Below are 17,571 nucleotides of genomic sequence, written 5' to 3' on the forward strand. Positions count from 1 at the left end.
TAGGGTGGGAACTCTCTGAGAATTCCATTGCTGGAACATTCTACTCTGTTGATGTGTACGCCTGGGGCAGTGTGCTTGTCCTCCTCAGCGGGTGACGTGCTTACTCGGTTTTGTGTCACTTGAGTCCTGAGTCCTGTACTCTGAACTAGTCTTCAAGCTGGAGGATGGAAGGGAAGAGAGGAGAACCCTTCTGTCATTAAGGCTCTCAACTGGTAGCCACTCTGTTCATCCTCATTACCAGATTGTGACAGGAGAGTGAAGTCTCTGCACAAATACCGAAAAACAACAGAAACTTCATTATTAAACGAACTTTAGTCCTGGATTGACAACCACGGACAGCTCATGAGAGAGCCCTCAGAGCCTAAGAACCCGCAGCCCTGACCCTCCGACCTTGCTTCCACTCTAGTCCGGGTGCTGAAAGGCAAGGGCAACTCCTTCTCCTCTGACCTCCATGAGCCTGCTTGAATCAGCTAGATGATAAATAAAAATGAGTTGGAAGACCTGACTGGGACATAGGTGTACTGTGTGCTGTGATTGTGGCTGTAACTGCCATCATGATGGTGTCGGTAGCAGCAGTTGGCTGCTTTCAGCAAGTGTGTTCTGTGTAGCCCACCATGGCTTTCAACTCCCATGTCCATGCTGGTCTTAACCATGAAGTTCTACTACCTCAGCCGCCGTTAATCATCCCCCTAAACTGTATTTCTTCTTACTTTCAGCCATCTTGTCAGGTACCAGCCTAGTGCATCCTAAATTGTGGTAATTTCAGTGACCATCTGTTAGTTGCTTCTATTCAAGTGCAAAGCACAGCTCAGGTCTTTATGACAGGCAGGCAGTTACCAGAGCCTGGTACCTGGGTGAGAAGTCCGGTTGTGACAGGGAGACAAAGCTGTTGAGATGACTTCTTGGCTCTGAGTTACAGTGCTGATAAAAATTCATCCCAGGGATGTAGATCTAGCATAGGTTCTATGGAAAGGAGTAAGGACACGATCGATCCCCTGTAAATTGATGATACTGCCATAGGGAATGCTCCGGATTGTAGGATCTGCTACGAACAATGGCTCATAAAATCTCAGCTGTGCTCGGTCCTGGGTGTGAAGGTTCAAACCTGTTAACTACATATTGATAGGGACTTTCTTTTTTTTTTTTTTTTTTTGGTTTTTCGAGACAGGGTTTCTCTGTGTAGCTTTGCTCCTTTCCTGGAACTCGCTTTGGAGACCAGGCTGGCCTCGAACTCACAGAGATCCACCTGGCTCTGCCTCCCGAGTGCTGGGATTAAAGGCGTGCGCCACCACCGCCCGGCTTGATAGGGACTTTCTTAAGACTAGTCAGACATTTTAATCTGTTCCTCCTTTTTACTGTCTTTTTAACATTTTATTTTGTGTGTTTCTGTCAGTCTGCACACAGGTGCAACACTTTGTATGGCTGTCAGAGGACAGCTTGTGGGAATTGATGCTTTTTCCTTCCATCTTATGGGACCTATGACGTGAACTCAGGTTATCTTACTTGGTGGCAAGTGCCTTCAACAGAGCCACATCTTGCTCCTTAAATGCTCTTAATTAAATGACTCAATTTTCTTGGTTCTGCACTTTAAGTATTTTCATTACTTAATATATCTTAAACCGCAGTCATGTCCCTATGATTCACTTACTTTGAAAAATTACTCTTCCCTACCCCCCACCCCTGCCCAGAATACTAATATGAACTAGAGTTAAACAACATTTAGTGGAGTGAATGTAAGTGTTGCATCTCTGGTGGAAAGGTATTCTGGCAATGTGATCAAGGAACACCACCAAGTTACTGTAAGCGGAACAGCTTGCAGCCCTGCTCCAGGGAAAGGATTCCAATGCAAGTGTAACAACTCTGCTCCCACAGGGGAGGGATTCCCAGCAAAGGCTCAGCTTCTGTGAAGTGTTACAGTGTTATAGTTTGGTTCCCCTAGGGGAAAGTTTCCCTAGGGTGGGGGGGGGGGTGGTGGTGGTGTTACAGCTCTGCTCTGTTCTCTGTGAGCAAAAGTTGTTACAGCTGGGCTCGGATCTGGCGAAAGTGTCATATGTACAACAAACCGCCTCAGAGACATTTATTGGGAAGGAAAAATCCAGCATGGTGGCTACTTCTAGGGTGAGAAGCAGCAGTAAACTGAACAGGATACAGAGCTTATATAGGGTTCCTTATGTAGGTGGAGCTTTCTAGGGTGGCTAGGGATTGATGGTATTTTGCACTCAGGGTCCTCAGGGATTGGTGGGATTCTGCAGCCTAACTCTGGGTCAAGCTCAGGGATTGGTAGTTCAAGCCCAGGCCTTGGGTCTAGTCAGGGGCAAGGTGTTTTTTTCCTAGCCCTTTTCACAGAGTGGATTTCGGCAGTTGGTCTTTTGGGACCTTCCACAAAAGGCCAATATATTAAATAGATTCTTGTTTAAAATTCAATTAAAATATAACCAGACTGTAAACTAAACATGAAATATGTATATAGCTGTTATTTTATCTCCTTATTTTGTTTTGGTTTTGTTTTTCAAGACAGGATTTTTCTGTGTTGACAACCCTAGCTGGAACTCGTTTTGTAAACCAGACTGGCCTCAAACTCACAGAGATCCACCTGGCTCTGCCTCCCAAGTGCTGGGATTAAAGGTGTGCACCACCGCAGCCTGTACTGTTATTTCTAAAGGATAGAAATAAAATGTTCCCAAATGCCTGTGATACTTGCGGATAAGATGGCTTTCAGCGTTGTCTGTGGTTTATGAGGGCCCTCTCTTCCCTCCCCCTCTTGCGAAGGATCATGTCTGAAGTGCATTCTGACATGAGTCAGGCTTCTGGACCGTGCTGGTTACTCTTCACCGTGCTCTCGACTGTGCAAAGCACCTTAGAGATCAGTGAAGCCCGTTGCTGGGGTGAACACATCCCCAGAGAAGGTTGGCTAAGAAGGGAAGACCTGTCCTGACCATGCCCAGGGCCCGTGTGTGATGAGAAGGGATGGAGGGGTTAGCCAGCTGTCACAGCTGTGCTCCTGTCCTGGCCACCATAAGAAACTGCTCCCCTCCAGTGCCTGCTTTCTCTCCCTGAGGTGGTTTTGCTCAGACTTTTTGTCACAGATAATCTGACAAGTAGAGAATTTATGCTGTCAAGTGAAGTGGTTGCTCTGATTTCCTCCTGTTCGGTTCTTACACATTTGGAAATGGAATTTGGACAACTTTAGAAAAGCTAGAACCGCCCCAGCATGCCGCAGGCAGGACTTGGGAGGGCAGTTGTGGTGTTATTGTGAGTGCTGGAGCACTGGCATCCTCGGTGCGCACACACAGTGAAGGGTAGGCTCCAGAGTTTGTGATGAGGATAAGTTGAGGGGGGGTGTTACATTTTGCATCCAATGTTTTTTCTATTTTGCACTTGCCCTGAGACTCTGATGTAATTCACAGGTCACTATTGAGCCTTCTGGAGGAAGTTCCCAGACAGCCTAGCATCCTCAACTGTGGCATGGCCAGAGCCAACTTTCCCTAGACAAGTCTGAAGTGAGAACAGGAGCAAAATCAAAGCCCAGTGCCTGAAACAGCATTCCTGGGTTTGGGGAGGCAGGGACTTGGAAAGCTGGAAGACAGAAACCAGAGCCAGTTCTGGCCTGCACTCCGGAGGTCAAGGCCAGCCTGGTCTACACAGTCAGCCAGTGCTACATAGCGAGAGGCCGTCCTATGCTCAGGGTGCTCCCACTGTCCCAGACCCTTCCTGTTGCCTGAATATCAGCGTGTGGCAGTTCATTGTCCAGCGCTCTGTTTGCCTGCTGGTGACATGTTCTCTGCCATGGTGACAATGGACTAGAGCTCTGAAACTGTAAGCTGCCACCTCCCTTAAGTGGTTTCCATTGTGAAAGTTGTCGTGGCCATGGTGTCTCTTCACAGCAATAGAAACCCTAACATGGCTTTAACAAACATCAGCAAATGTGTGGATTTTTGCATTTACCCAGCCCTTGTCTCCACATCCAATGTTTATCTCCTAGGTTTTGTAAAGGTAGTTAACTCTTTTCTGTTGTTGTTGTTATTGTTGTTGTTTTTGTTTTTTGAGATGGGAGTTTCAACTATATAGCCTTGGATGGCCTAGAAATCACTCTGTAGACCAGGCTGGCCTCACTCTCACAGAGATTTGCTTTCAGAGTGCTGGGATCAACGTCCTGTGCCACCACACTGGACTAAGACAGTTTTCTGGAAGAGTGCAGCTTGGCTCTAGTAGAGCCTATATGAGGAATGAGTAAAAAAACCATCACCCACTGGCACAACTTGTTCTTTATACCTTCTGTAGGCACTAGGAAGGTGAGTGTGCTGTACCTCTTTTTTTTTTTTTTTTTTTTTTTTAAGCACTCTTTTTTTTTTTATAGATTTATTTTTTATTATTATGTATACAGAAGAGGGCGCCAGATCTCATTACAGATGGTTGTGAGCCACCATGTGGTTGCTGGGAATTGAACTCAGGACCTCTGGAAGAGCAGTCGGTGCTCTTAACCTCTGAGCCATCTCTCCAGCCCTGCTGTACCTCTTAATTTACCTACCCAATGTGGCACAATATTGTAGAGTCTGAATTCTGTGCCTGGGTATGAGTTAAAAGTGGGAGTGTGCCTGATTTAATTCCTCCTCTGACTTATATTCAAAACCTCCAGATAAGTCAGAGCCTTCTGAAAATCCATTAATTAACTTCTAGTGTTCCCTTGAATTTTCCATGTGTGTAGTTGAGTCACTTCATGGAAAGAACTCTGGAAAGAAGAAAATTGTGGTGATATTGTGTTCCCCAATATATTACGCACCTTAATGAACTTATCTGGGGTCAGAGAACAGAACAGCGGCTAGATAGACATAGAGGCCAGAAAACGGTGGCACACAGACCTTTAATCCTAGCATTCCAAAGGCAGAGATCCATGTGGATCTCTGTGAGTTCAAAGCCACACTGGAAACAGCCAGGCATGGTGATCATGCCTTTAATCCCAGGAAGTGGAAAGGGATATAAGGTGTGAGGACCAGGAACTAGAGCCTGGTTAAGCTTTTAGGATTTTAGCAGCAGTTCAGCTGAGATTCATTCTGGATGAGGACTCAGAGGCTTCCAGTTTGAGGAAACGAGATCAGCTGAGGAGTTGGCAAGTGAGGTTGGATATGGTTGGTTCTACTTCTCTGATCTTTCAGCATTCTCCCCAATACCTGGCTCCAGGTTTGTTTTTATTAGTAAGACCTTCTAACTATTTGTGCTACAGAAAATACTTTTCCCTTTCACATGTAACAATTTGGAGAAGCATAAAATAATAATGTTGTGCAGGTTATTTGTGTTACTATTTTACATTTTGATTATGTATGCCTATAGAAATATTTTTCTTATATGGAGAAGCTGGGGCATCTCTAGGTTCACATGACCAGGAACACTCGAGATTTTCATCGCTTACACAGCGTTCATGAAGATGAGTAGAAACCCCTATCTTTGTCTTAGAAATGTCAGAAATCCCCCTTTCAGGCAGCTGGTGTGGCTCACCGTCATAGCACGCACGGGGCCCATGCACCCTGATAGCATAGAAAATAGTAACAGTGCGCCTGCGCCACAGCCTGCTGGGGTTTGTCGAGTGTCTGCACTGCAGTGGATGGTGTTGACTGTACTGCCTTCTTCACCTAGTTCACAGAGCCCTGAAATTGGAGTCTGGAGCTCCGCCTCTCCTCCTAACTTCTTGCCTTCAGAGGTGATCGCTTTTCAACACCCCCCTGGACTCACCCAAATTTTACTTCACCCCCGTGAGTCATGAAGAGCAGTCGTCTGTGTAAACCAGTCAGTGTTTTAGAAGAAGGTGTCGCTCCCACAGGGATGTGTGTTCCTCCTTTATCCACCTCCCACCTCCACTGCTGCACAGGTTACTCCTTCAGATTCTTTAAATAACTTTTTAGCCCTTGAAGAAGGTGGCTAGCAGTTAGTCGCAATTTCTGCTGCGTAGTAGATTGAAGGGAAAAAGTCTTCAGTGTATTTCATAGCTCATTGGGAGAAATGTTTTCGGTGTTTCGTTGTTGGGTGTGCTTGATTTACTTTCGACAAGTTTTCATGTGTTTTGTAGTTTGTAGAAAACTATTTCTGAGTTTATATTTAGCTACCACCCAAATTCATTCCCTCAACTGTCCTTGCCTTTTCCATAAATGGAATTTAGGACTGAGTTCAAGCCAATATAAAATGAGACTTGATATGTTGAGATTTTTCAAACTCCATATCTCTTTGTAAGGTGAAGGACCATGAAAACTGTTCTGGAGGATTGTTTAAAGCAGGCTGTGTCTGTGTTCGACCAAAAGACCCATGAGAAATGGGGAACTCCAGAGTACACACTCCTACAGCTTCTGTACTCTGAGGAAATGTTTTACCTCATGTAAGCCCCCCCCCAAAAAAAGTGACTGGCCTAATATTTGCTAGCTGAGTGTGGTCCCTGAAGAAAAAAAGATAAATTGGCTTGAGGTTTGTCATCATAGGCCTCCAGTGTTTGTAGCATTTCTGGAATGGTGGAGTAATTTTGAGCATTTTGAAGGTCCCTTTCTTTTCCTTGTTCCCCTAAATAGTTTGTGTGTTGACACAGTCTGGTCATGGAGACATGGAGCGCTTCTCTTCTGGGTTTGCATACTCTGGTTGTGTTTCTGTTAAGTAATCTTTCTGATTCAAAGTTCTACCTGTCTTTAGTCCTCTTGAATGGCCCATGGACTGCCGTCTGTAGCGTCCTTCTAACAGTTTCTGCCTACCCCATGATTGTTAAATTGTAGATACATTTCATAGCTGTGTATTGACTAATTCTGAGAGCTCCCTAAGTCTAATGGATATTTTTTTTAATCGTTTATGGCTGTGTTCCTGACTTTAGTCCTCCACAGCACCGCCACCGCAAACAAGAGAAAAGCCTTTGTGAACTCAATCTTCCGTTTAGAATTTTGGTCCAATAGAAATACCTGGTTAAAAGTTACCTATTTGGTCAGTTTTCCCCAGCACCAGGAAAGCTTTGGCCACTGGTAATGATCTGAGATGAAGGTGGGTGTTGGTCTCAGCTGCCTCCCATAGGAAACCTTCCACAACAAAATCCTGACCTCATTTTTATGCAGGAGATTCAGAAGTGTCCCTTGCTTAAGATCACACAGTGGCCTGGTAGGACCAGACTCAGGTGTAGACTTAGCTCTTAATGCCAGTCTGTGTCATTGTGATCTGATGTGCTAGGAACCACAGCCTTTCAGACCTCAGATTTCCAGTTCAGAAAAGTGTGTGCAGACTTGGCTAGAGGAGGATCTCTAGCCTGAAAATGCAGCTGCTTCAAATTCTGGAGGCAGAAGCAGGTAGCTCTCTCTGATTTTAGACCTACCTAGTCTGCATAGAGTTCCAGGCCAGCCAGCGCTTCATGGTAAGATCTTGTCTCAAAAATAACCCCCAAAACAAAACTTTAGGTTCTGGATTTATAGATTAGGAATGCTCTGTCACTTCTGAATCACATGCCAGATTCCTCATGCCATGTTGGAGTATCCAGGCCACCAGAGGAAAGCGGAGTTGTGTCTAACACACTTACCTTGCATTGCAGTAGCTAGGCTGCTGCCGAACAAGTGTTCACATGGCTGTCATCCTGCTCCTGGCCATGGGTGAATTTCTCTGTGCTGCTGGGTTTGAATGCAAAGATGTTTTCGATCTATCGATCACCAGCAGACTGCAGAGGTAAGTAACAGAACTGATCTTGTATTTCAGTGCAAACAGCCACCATTGCACCAAAGACATGGAAGAAAGCGAAAGATCGGACCCGAACCCCAGACGAGGTTTTAGAGGCAGAGACGGAGGTGAGTGACAGCCCCTCCTGAGCTTGTCCTAAGACCAGTGGTGTCATTTCATAAAGACGTGCCACTTTTTTTTTTTTTTAATTTGTTTGTTTTGGGTTTCTTGGGGTTTTTTTTTTGTTGTTGTTGTTTGTTTTTGTTTTTGTTTTTTGAGGCAGAGTTTCTCTGTATAACAATTCTCATTGTCCTGGAACTCACTTTGTAGACCAGGCTGGCCTCAAACTCACAGAGAACCACCTGCCTCTGCTTCTTGGGTGCTGGGATTAAAGTCATATGCCACCCCTGCCTGGCAACATGTGGCTTTCTTGAAGTAACATTTTCCAATCAGGTTTTCATCTATCAAGCTCAAAAACTAATGTCTGGGGGTTTTTGTTTAAAAACTTTTAATAACGTTTGATTTCCTTGAGTAATTGTTGCTCTTCTTTGAGAATACCTCTTTTAAATAGTCAGGTTTAGTCAACTCTCCCTAGTTGTGTGTGTGTGTGTGTGTGTGTGTGTGTGTGTGTGTGTGTGTGTGTTTAATTTTGGTTTTATTTGTTGTTTTATGTGTTTGTGTGTGTAGATTTGTTTGGATCTGTGTATCCAGGTGCATGAGTGGACACTGGGTGTGTATAGACCAAAAGTCAGTGTTGGGTGTCTTCTGTCGCTTCAGCCATAATTTTTTAGTTCATTGTCACTAACCCTGGAGATGAGTTAGGTGGGCTGGTCAGTGAGCTCCAGAGGTATGCCTGGCCCCTTTTTGAGTTCTGGGGACCCAAAGTCAAGTAATTCCTTCTGCTCAGCACTTAGTCATGGACTTACCGACCGGCTCTCTTGACAGTACCTTAGACTCTTACTTTAAAATGTTACTGAAGATACAATGGGATTACATTTTAGGGGCTGCTGTATATTTCTTCTTGGTAAAGGAAGGGGGCTTATTTATAACTTGGGCTTGAACTGGGGGGAGAAATTCTCAGCCTTGCTCTATCAAGGCAACTCGTATTTATTTGTGTTTGTGTGCCTGCCTTTATGTCATGGGACATGTGTCAAAACACAGCCTTGTGGAGTCAGTTCTTCCTTGCACCTGTATGTGGATTCTGGGGATCAGCTCACGGCATCAGCCTTTCAAGGCAAGTGTTACCTGTTGAGGCACCTCACTGCTTAAGGCAGCTTGTAAATAAGTTTTCTGTGAGACCTTTGTTTCTAATAAAAACTTCCATCTTGTTCGCACACCTAGTGGTATCCTTTGTTGCTTCTGCTGTCCTGTTATTGTCGTTACACGATGCTCTGTTGATGTCACAGTGAGTTCCCTAGCAACTACTAAAAGGGTATATGAGTGTGACATCATTGTGCTTCTGAGGAACAAGATTTAGCACTAAGTTGAGAGGTCCAAGTAGTTGGTGCCTGCCTTGAAGCTTGTCGAGAAAATGATGTTCCTGCAGAGGATAAGATACTTCCTAGAGGCTGGGGAGTCTCACACAGTCCGGGTGAGGCTTGAGCATCACACACGGATTCCTCTGGGGACACGGCTGGGTTTAGCTCGTTTACTTTAGTTTACTTTTTGTCCTTTGTGCTCTGGACCCATTTGTAGGAGTTACTGAATCCTGAATGGATGGACCTTCACATACTCACTCTTTCTTCAGTGTGGATGTCCCCAGGCCTGGCACTGTACGCACTGTGTCAGTGAATGAAGTGTGGCATTGAAATTTGAATTTGTATTTAAAAGACACATACTTTTTTTGGTATTTCAACCCTAGCAAGAATAAAAATTATCTTTAACTTGTTCAATTGATGAAAACAGTTGGTGAGCCAAAACTAGACCATGGGCCAGGTTGTGTTTTATGTGTTGTGTTTATGGGAGGGTCTGAGGACTGCTCTATTCCTTGTGAACCAGCCACTTCCTTTCTAACACAGTGTAGAATTTTGAGTCACTTGGCTAGAGGGGTGGCTAAGTGGCTGAGAGAGTGGTGCTCTTCCAGAACACCCAAGTTTGGTTCCTGGTGCCCATAGTGGATGGCTCACAACCACCTGTAACTCCAGTTCTAGGGGATCTGATGACTTCTTCTGGACTCTCTGGACACTGTGCTCACATGAATACACTCGCACACACATAAATGAAATATTTTTGTAATTTTTAAAAGGTTTTCTCCTTTTTATATAGTCTTCATTCAGGAATCATAGTCCTGTGCCTTTCCTGAAATAATGATCGTTAGAGGAGTGTATTAAATACAAGATGCTTTTTCTTTAGTTTTCGCTGATAAGTCTCACCCTTTCTTACAGTATTTTCTCAGCCTTTAAAAATAATATAAATAAGGCTCAGGTTGTGTGGGACTGGTATCCATACAAATATTTTGTTCAGTCATTTACAGCCTTAAAATGTACATGAAAATACTAATTTTAGTCAGGCTCGGTGGCACACACAGGTGGATCTCTGAGTTCAATGCCAGTTTGCTCTATAGAGTGAGTTCCAGGACTACACAGAGAAATCCTATCTTTAAAAAAAATGAAACAAAAACAAAATAAATGAAAGAAAATACTTATTTTAAAATTGCTCCTTAAGGAACAGCAGGACAGTTCAGCGTGTGAAAGCAATTGTTACGCTAGGCTGACAGCCTGCATGAAACCCCGAGACTGGCATGGGAAGAGAGAACCCCATCCCACAATTGTCTTCCGACCTTCCAACCCAAATCGTGGCGCTTGCACTCTCAGAAGCACACGTGTATGTACACACACACACACACACACACACACACACACACACACACATATGTAGCAATAATAGTAACAATGAGGTTTGTTAGTCAAGCCATCTTAAAATGGGTTTTAAATATTAGGGCCTTTCAGTCTGGGAATATAGCTTAGTAGTGGACTTCCTTAGTATGCAGGAAGTTTGAGGTTCAGTCCTCCACACTGTATAAAAATGAGTGCTGATGCATACCTGTAATCTCAGCACGTGGGAAGCAGGTCAGGGGTTCAAGGTCAGCTCCTCTCCATAGAGTGTTAAAGGCCAGCCTCTGGCATATGGGAGAGCCTGTCCTTAAAAAAATGTCAGATCCTTTCATCAGTTACTAGATACACAGTTAACAGTCTGACTTTCCTATGATAGGCAGACAGTGTCAATAACAGCTTTGTGAATGTTAGTAACCATGTTACAATGATATTCTTTCATCTGGTTTATCCCCCCCCCCCCTTTTTTTTTTTTTTTTTTTTTTTAAAGAAAAGTCCTAATTCTAGTCCTGGCTGGCCTGAAATTCTCCATTTAGACCAGGCTGGCCTTGGATGCCCAGTAATCCACCACATCTCTGCTTCCTGAATGCTGGGGTTAAAGCTGTGAGCCTCCACTCCTGCTCCATCAGATTTTTTGAGTAAACCATTAAGACAATGTTCATTAGCGGGGGGGGGGGGGGGGGGGGGTCGGGCCATTAATCCCAGCACTCGGGAGGCAGAGCCAGGTGGATCTCTTTGAGTTCGAAACCAGCCTGGTCTACAGAGCGAGATCCAGGAAAGGCGCAAAGCTACACAAGAGAAACCCTGTCTCGAAAAACAAACAAACAAACAAAAAGACAATGTTCATTGGCTAGAAGAGATGTTCATTGGCTTCACACGGCTAGAAGACAAATAACCACGTTCAGTTTTCCAGTTGAAAAGGTTGAGCTCTGTGGCATTATGTGTCTTCTCAGTGGTCCTGTGTCCTTACATTGTGGCTTACTGCTCATGCCATAGGTGTCTTGTGCTGCTTTTGTGGTTACAGACTGGATTTCCAAGTGTCAGGATGTGTTTGTGCATGATTGCCTGCTACTGGTTTTAGGAAATGGCTTTCACCTCTCCCTTTTACAAGATCTTAAGTAAGAATTGGGATATGATATAGTGATAGATACCGTGGTCCCGCCTGCTGGAAGTTTAGCAGTGAAATCTCCTGGGTGACCTGTGCTGAATAGGAAAGTTGTATTTCAAGGTCATTGTCAGTTTACCCAAGCATACTAGAGTGCCAGGTGCATGAAACTGAAGCCCTTCACTTAGTGATGCAGCTTCACCCTGTCTTCTATTTTCAAAAGTGGAAAGTGGCCTGCTTAAGAAAAAAAAAATCATTTCCAGTCTGTTTTCTTGGTATTTGATGTCTGCATTTGAATGTTTAGGTTGCTTGCTTTGTTTGGGACAGTGTCTCATGTATCACAAGCTAGCCCTCAAGTCTCTGTATGATACAAGACTAAAATCTGTCTATCCTTGTTACCTGGTGTGTTTTAGGAAAACTTTGCTAGTTCTAACAGTACTCAGGTAAGGTAAAGCATCCTGTGTGTAGGACGTTGCTCTGTTGCAGCAGCCCCCTGCTCGTCTGCTGAGTCCCATCAGAATCCCTTCCTTGTGAGTGCTGGTTGGGAAGGCTTGTGTTCAGGGTGCCCCCTTTACCAGACATTCACTTCACAGAGAACTCTGGCTCAAGAGTTCGGCTGCTCATGAAGACCTTCAACATGTTGCCTAACACCAAGACCTTTGGTAAAAATAAACTGAAGGGTAATAGTTTCTCTTGGCCTATAAAATAGACTCCCCAGAGAGACATTGCTGTGAGTTTTTTTTTTTTTTTCTAGAAATGATTTTTTGTGTGTGTTCTTCATGCATGGTCTCAGATTCTTACAAGTTAAGTAAATAGTTTTTTAACCTGTGGCCTCCTTGTAAAGCAGAATATGATTATCTTTATAAGATTTTAATTTTTTTCTTTTCTTTCTTTATTTTATTTTATTTATTTATTTATTTATTTTTTTTTTGAGACAGAGTTTCTCTGTGTAGCTTTGGAGCCTGTCCTGTCCCAGAACTTGCTCTGTAGACCAGGCTGTCTTCGAGTTCACAGAGAATCCGCCTGGTTCAGGACTTTAAGTCTTTAATTCCTTAAAATTCTGTTTCAAAGCTAAAGGTGTGCAGGAGCTTCTGCCCTCTATTGTCTCTTGATTTGTGATGAGCTGTGGTGGTAAGAGGAACGTACTTGCTTAGATTTCTATCTTCACAGCCATCATATTTTAAGAACTAGCAGTTCTTGGCTGGGTGTAGTGGCACACACCGTTAGTCCTAGCCCTTGGGAGGCAAAGGCAGGCAGATGCCTGAGTTCCAGCCTAGTCTACATAGTGAGTCCCAAGAACAGCCAGTACCACACACAGAGAAACCCTGTCTCAAAAAAGGAAAGGAAAAAAAAAATTCGCAGTTCTTTCACACTAACCTTGGCTACATTTAGCCTCGATTAGTCCCAGGTCGAAGCATTTCAGTAGCTGTCTGAATTGTGTGTGTCATGTGGTAGGTGGTGAGATGGTTCTCGTACTGTGTGCTGAGCACAGACACTCAGCTTGAGTGGCATGTTTTTCTGTGGAGTTTTGGTTTTGTATTCTTTGTTTTGATGGGGTAGGTGTAGGCCTTTATTATATATATTGTAATGTGAGTTTTGTGTTAACTTGCACCCTAGCCTAAAGCTGAAGAAGAGCTTCCAGTTGACAGAGCACTTGAACCTGAGCAAGAGAAAAGCCAAGGGTTTCACTTTGAGAGAGACCCCTCTGCCCTGAAAAGAGTGAAGGCTGGGGAAGAAAATGGCGAAGAAGCTGAGCCTCTGCGCAATGGTGCAGAGAGTATTTCTGAGGGCGAAGGAGGCGATGCCAACTCAGGCTCCACTGATAGTTCTGGAGATGGGATCACATTCCCATTTAAAGCAGGTACGTGGGCCTCTGACTCCCTGGCTCCCTTGTCACTTTCCTCCTGTGCAGTCTTAAGGAAATGTCTCCACAGAGATTTACTGATGACAGAAGCTCATCATAAAGGAAGATTTACAGGACAGATACGTTAGCCCAAGATGGTGGTCAGTGACTAGTAGATCTGGAGTCCTGTCCAAACCTTTACTGCCCCAGAATAGCAGTCGGTGGGGATCTGCAGAGCAGGTCGTCAGAATTCAGTAAGACGAAGCTTTTTTCTTTGATCTGAAGGGGTATTATAGTTGTAGCCAGTGCCCTGAAGGTAAGTGTCCCCACACTTGAGATTCAGATGTTTTGTTCTGTTTCCCCTGACCGAACTCACTCTTAGTGACTGAAGCAGTCAGGTAGAATGGACACCTTACAGCAAGGAGGTGCTGAAGCGTTCGGGTGGTGAGCTCTGGAGGGTCTCACTCACATCTGGACACCATGGATGCATTCAAACCCTGACCTGGCCTGACGGAGGGCTGGCTGTGTCCTCAGCACCCCAGTAACCAACCCAACCCCCTGTTGTTCTGTAAGCCGCGATTGCTGTAGGGTCTTATGGAGGGAGGGCCTTGCTGTTGGCTGTGGAGAGGTGGCTTCTTGGATGGGAAGTTTGGGATTGATGAGAAGTTTCTTTCTCTACCAGTGCTAAGTAAAGTTGCAGAGTTAGAATGTAAAAATTCGAGACATGGAGATAGCCCAGGCCAGGGTGTTTCAAACTGCTGCATTTAACTCCTTTACAGGCTGTGAAATTACAAAGCACTAAGCAGTAATATTATAGCCAGGCAGTGGTGGTGCCCGCCTTTAATCCCAGCACTCGGGAGGCAGAGCCAGGTGGATCTCTGAGTTCGAGGCCAGCCTGGACTACCAAGTGAGTTCCAGGAAAGGCGCAAAGCTTCACAGAGAAACCCTGTCTCGAAAAACAAAAAAACAAAAAAAGCAGTAATATTATAAAGCAGAATAAATGAAAAATGTCACTGTGGCACGATCTGCCCTCCTGGCTTGTCACTGTGGAAAAATAGTTATTTATTCTTGGACCATTTATAAACATAGACGATGCACCTTGCTCATATCTACCCCCAGCTTCTTCCTCTTACTTCCTCCAGGCCCTCTGAACAGTTGTGTGCTCAGGAATATTTGGAAACTACTAGCCTCTACTTCCCACTTTGAAGAACTAATTTTTTAAATTTTTAGTGAAATTTTAATGCTAGGGAACTGTTCTGCCACTGAGCTGTGTTGCAGCCCTGTTTTACTTTTCACTTTTGAGACAGTCTCCCATGATGTTGCCCAGGCTACAGCAGAGCTCACTCTATCCTAGGCTGACCTTGCTTTGCAGTCCTCGTGCCTCAGCCTCCAGAAGACCTGAGATTACATGCATGTACCACTAAGCCTGGCCTGAGATGTTTGGTACCACTGCACTCCTGTTGGTGGGCTTTTTGAAATCGTAGTATTACATTCTTACTGCACATAGAATTTTGCAACTATTAAGCAAAAATAAATTTGTCCAAAAACTTCCTTTTTAAACTTCAGGAGTAGTGTTTTAGCTCGCTTTTGGCAATCTAGTCTTGTCCCAGATGACTGAACACTGATGGTGCCCACCAGCCTTTTCTACATAAAAGAGTGATGATGTGCAGACAGTGTGGTCTTTGCCCAGTTACAGGGTCCAGCTGTCTGATTGTCTTTGACCTTGTAATCCAGTGTGCAGCAGTAAAGGTTGGGGATGAGTGGTTTAAATCCTAGATCCTGATAACTTACTACTTTTAATTAATATAGTTATGTAAAACAGACCTAGTCTGAAAATATCTTCATAGCATCTAGAGATATTCGTGGATTTATAGTCTCTTAGGGTAGGAATAACAAGAACAAAGGGTCTAGCCTACTACCCTGACCTGATCTGGGGCTTGATTGTTTGTTTTTGTTGTTGTTTTGTTTTGTTTTTAAGACAGGATTACTCTGTGTAGCCCTGGCTGTCCTGGAACTCATTCTGTAGACCAATTTGTAGATACGCCTGCCTCTGCCTGGGATTAAAGACATGTGCCACCGCCACCACTGCAGACTGGGGCTTGATTTCAATGAGTTTTGTCAAAGAAAAAAGGGAAGGAGAGAAAGAGAGTTAGTTGCTTACCATCCAATAAAATTTAACGTAGAATTTCTCTAATGTTATATAAAAAAGGTAAGGCCAAGGGTCTGGAAATGGCTCCACCCTTAAAAGCACATCCTGTCATGCAGTAGACCAGAGTTCAGTTCCTGGCCTCAACTTCAAACAGCTCACAACTGCCTGCATCTCCAACTCCAGGGGATCCCATTCTCTCTTCTGGCCTCTTCAGGCATTGTTCTCATGTGTACAAACCCACACAGAAACATACATATATACATACTTAAATTTTTTAACTGATTTTTTTTTTTACAAGAGTTAGGTTAAACAGTTGATATAATACAAATAGTATAGAGGCAAATGCTTGCGGCAAAATACTAATTCAAATTTCATCTTAAAGATGAGAGCTAAGACAGTCCTGGTGGTTCACACTGTAACCCCAGCACTGTGAAGACTGAGCTTCAGAGGGACCCGGGAGTCAGGGTGTTTCAGAGGAAGGTTGTGGGCACCCTCAGCTTTCTTCAAATTAAACTGAAGATGAAGATGAAAATCATCTATCTAGCTGGCTGGATTGTCATGGTCTGAAGTAAATTGTTTTTGCTTTGTGTCTTTTTTTTTTTTTTCTCTGAAGTAATATTTACATGTGAGCAACCACACGCCAGCCTTATTTTCCAGAAAGCCGAAGTCTCGTCCAATTCCTTGTTTCCGCAGTGTTCCTGGCTTGAGCTTTGTTTAGTAAGCACTAGTGTGTGTCCTCGTGAGCCTGGCCAGAGGTTGTTAGGAGGACACGTAGAAAGCGCTTGCTCCCCTTGCCTCAAGTTGTCTTTATACTTAGTGGTTTCCCAGTTCTGAAAGAGCCAAGGCTGCTTTGGAGTGTTCCTTCTTTAAACTGTCGTCCTGTGTTGACTTTTTGGGTTGGCTCCTTTGTGTCCTTGAGGAGCTATTGAAACAGGTTTGGATAAATGGTTTCTGCTTATGCTACTCTTTAGAGTCCTGGAAGCCTGCGGATACAGAAGGCAAGAAGCAGTATGACAGGGAGTTCCTGCTGGACTTCCAGTACATGCCTCCCTGTATCCAAAAACCAGAGGGCCTGCCTCCCATCAGCGACGTGGTTCTCGACAAGGTAAGCTGAATGCGCAGGGGAAGCCAGGTGGTCTGAGTGTTAGTGCACACAGGTGCAGTGTGAGCAGCTCTTAGGAACTTTTGGGTCACAAGCATCCACGTACGACATGTAATGCTGGAGAACTAGATGTTCCCAAGTTGTTAGCGTTTTAATGTATTGAAAGTCAGTTTAGGCCCTTATTCCAGTTCTGACTTTTTGTTGTTGTTTCTTTTAAAATTTATTTTATGTGTATGAGTATTTCGCTTGCATGTATGTTTCCAGTGCCTAAGGAGGTCAGAAGAGAGTGTCAGATCCCCTGGAACTGGAGTTGAGGATAGTTGTGAGCCACATTGTGTGGGTGCTGGAAACGGAACCCTGGTCCCCTGCAAGAATAAGTGCTCTCAGCTGCTGAGCCTACTCTCTAGCCCTGAGTGCTGATTTTAAAAATGTATTAATGTGTCTGTTTGTTGTGGCTTTCTTCTAGTGATAAACTTCCTGTGAGTTGGAGGAGGCAAGGCTGCATTCATAGAGCTCTTTCCCCAGATTCTAAACTTTGATTATGGAGTAGCAACAAGGAGGGGTCAGAAACCCAAGAAGGAGATATTTACAAGATGAAACTTCAGTGGCAGGAGTCTTAATTCAGATATTGTATATATCAAAATTTTCCCAATAGTTAATTCAAGTGATTAAAGTCCCTAGTCAATTGCATAGAGACAGACATCTCTCCTCTTTTGAGTTTTTAGTATTATTTATTACTTTATGTGTGTGAATATTTCCCAGCATGCATGCATGTGTATCACATGTGTGCCTAGTGTCCATAAAGGCAAGAAGAGGATGTCACATCCCGTAGGCCTGGAGTTATAGATGTTGTGAACGGCCATGTATGCAGGT

The 17,571-nt window shown here is 44.1% G+C and overlaps 1 protein-coding gene across 14 annotated transcripts in view; it reads left to right on the plus strand.

Annotated features, from left to right (window-relative positions):
- Positions 1 to 17,571, plus strand: part of Eif4g3 (eukaryotic translation initiation factor 4 gamma 3) — a 230,406-nt gene that overhangs the window by 161,823 nt on the left and 51,012 nt on the right. For all 14 annotated transcript variants that reach the window (XM_059255251.1, XM_059255237.1, XM_059255240.1 and 11 more), the window contains 3 exons: positions 7,708 to 7,796; positions 13,222 to 13,465; positions 16,568 to 16,701. In XM_059255251.1, coding sequence (XP_059111234.1) covers positions 7,708 to 7,796; positions 13,222 to 13,465; positions 16,568 to 16,701 — 467 coding nt within the window. The remainder of the gene's footprint in view (positions 1 to 7,707; positions 7,797 to 13,221; positions 13,466 to 16,567; positions 16,702 to 17,571) is intronic.

The sequence above is a fragment of the Peromyscus eremicus genome, chromosome 2 (genome assembly GCF_949786415.1).
Source record: "Peromyscus eremicus chromosome 2, PerEre_H2_v1, whole genome shotgun sequence".
Lineage (NCBI taxonomy): Eukaryota > Metazoa > Chordata > Mammalia > Rodentia > Cricetidae > Peromyscus > Peromyscus eremicus.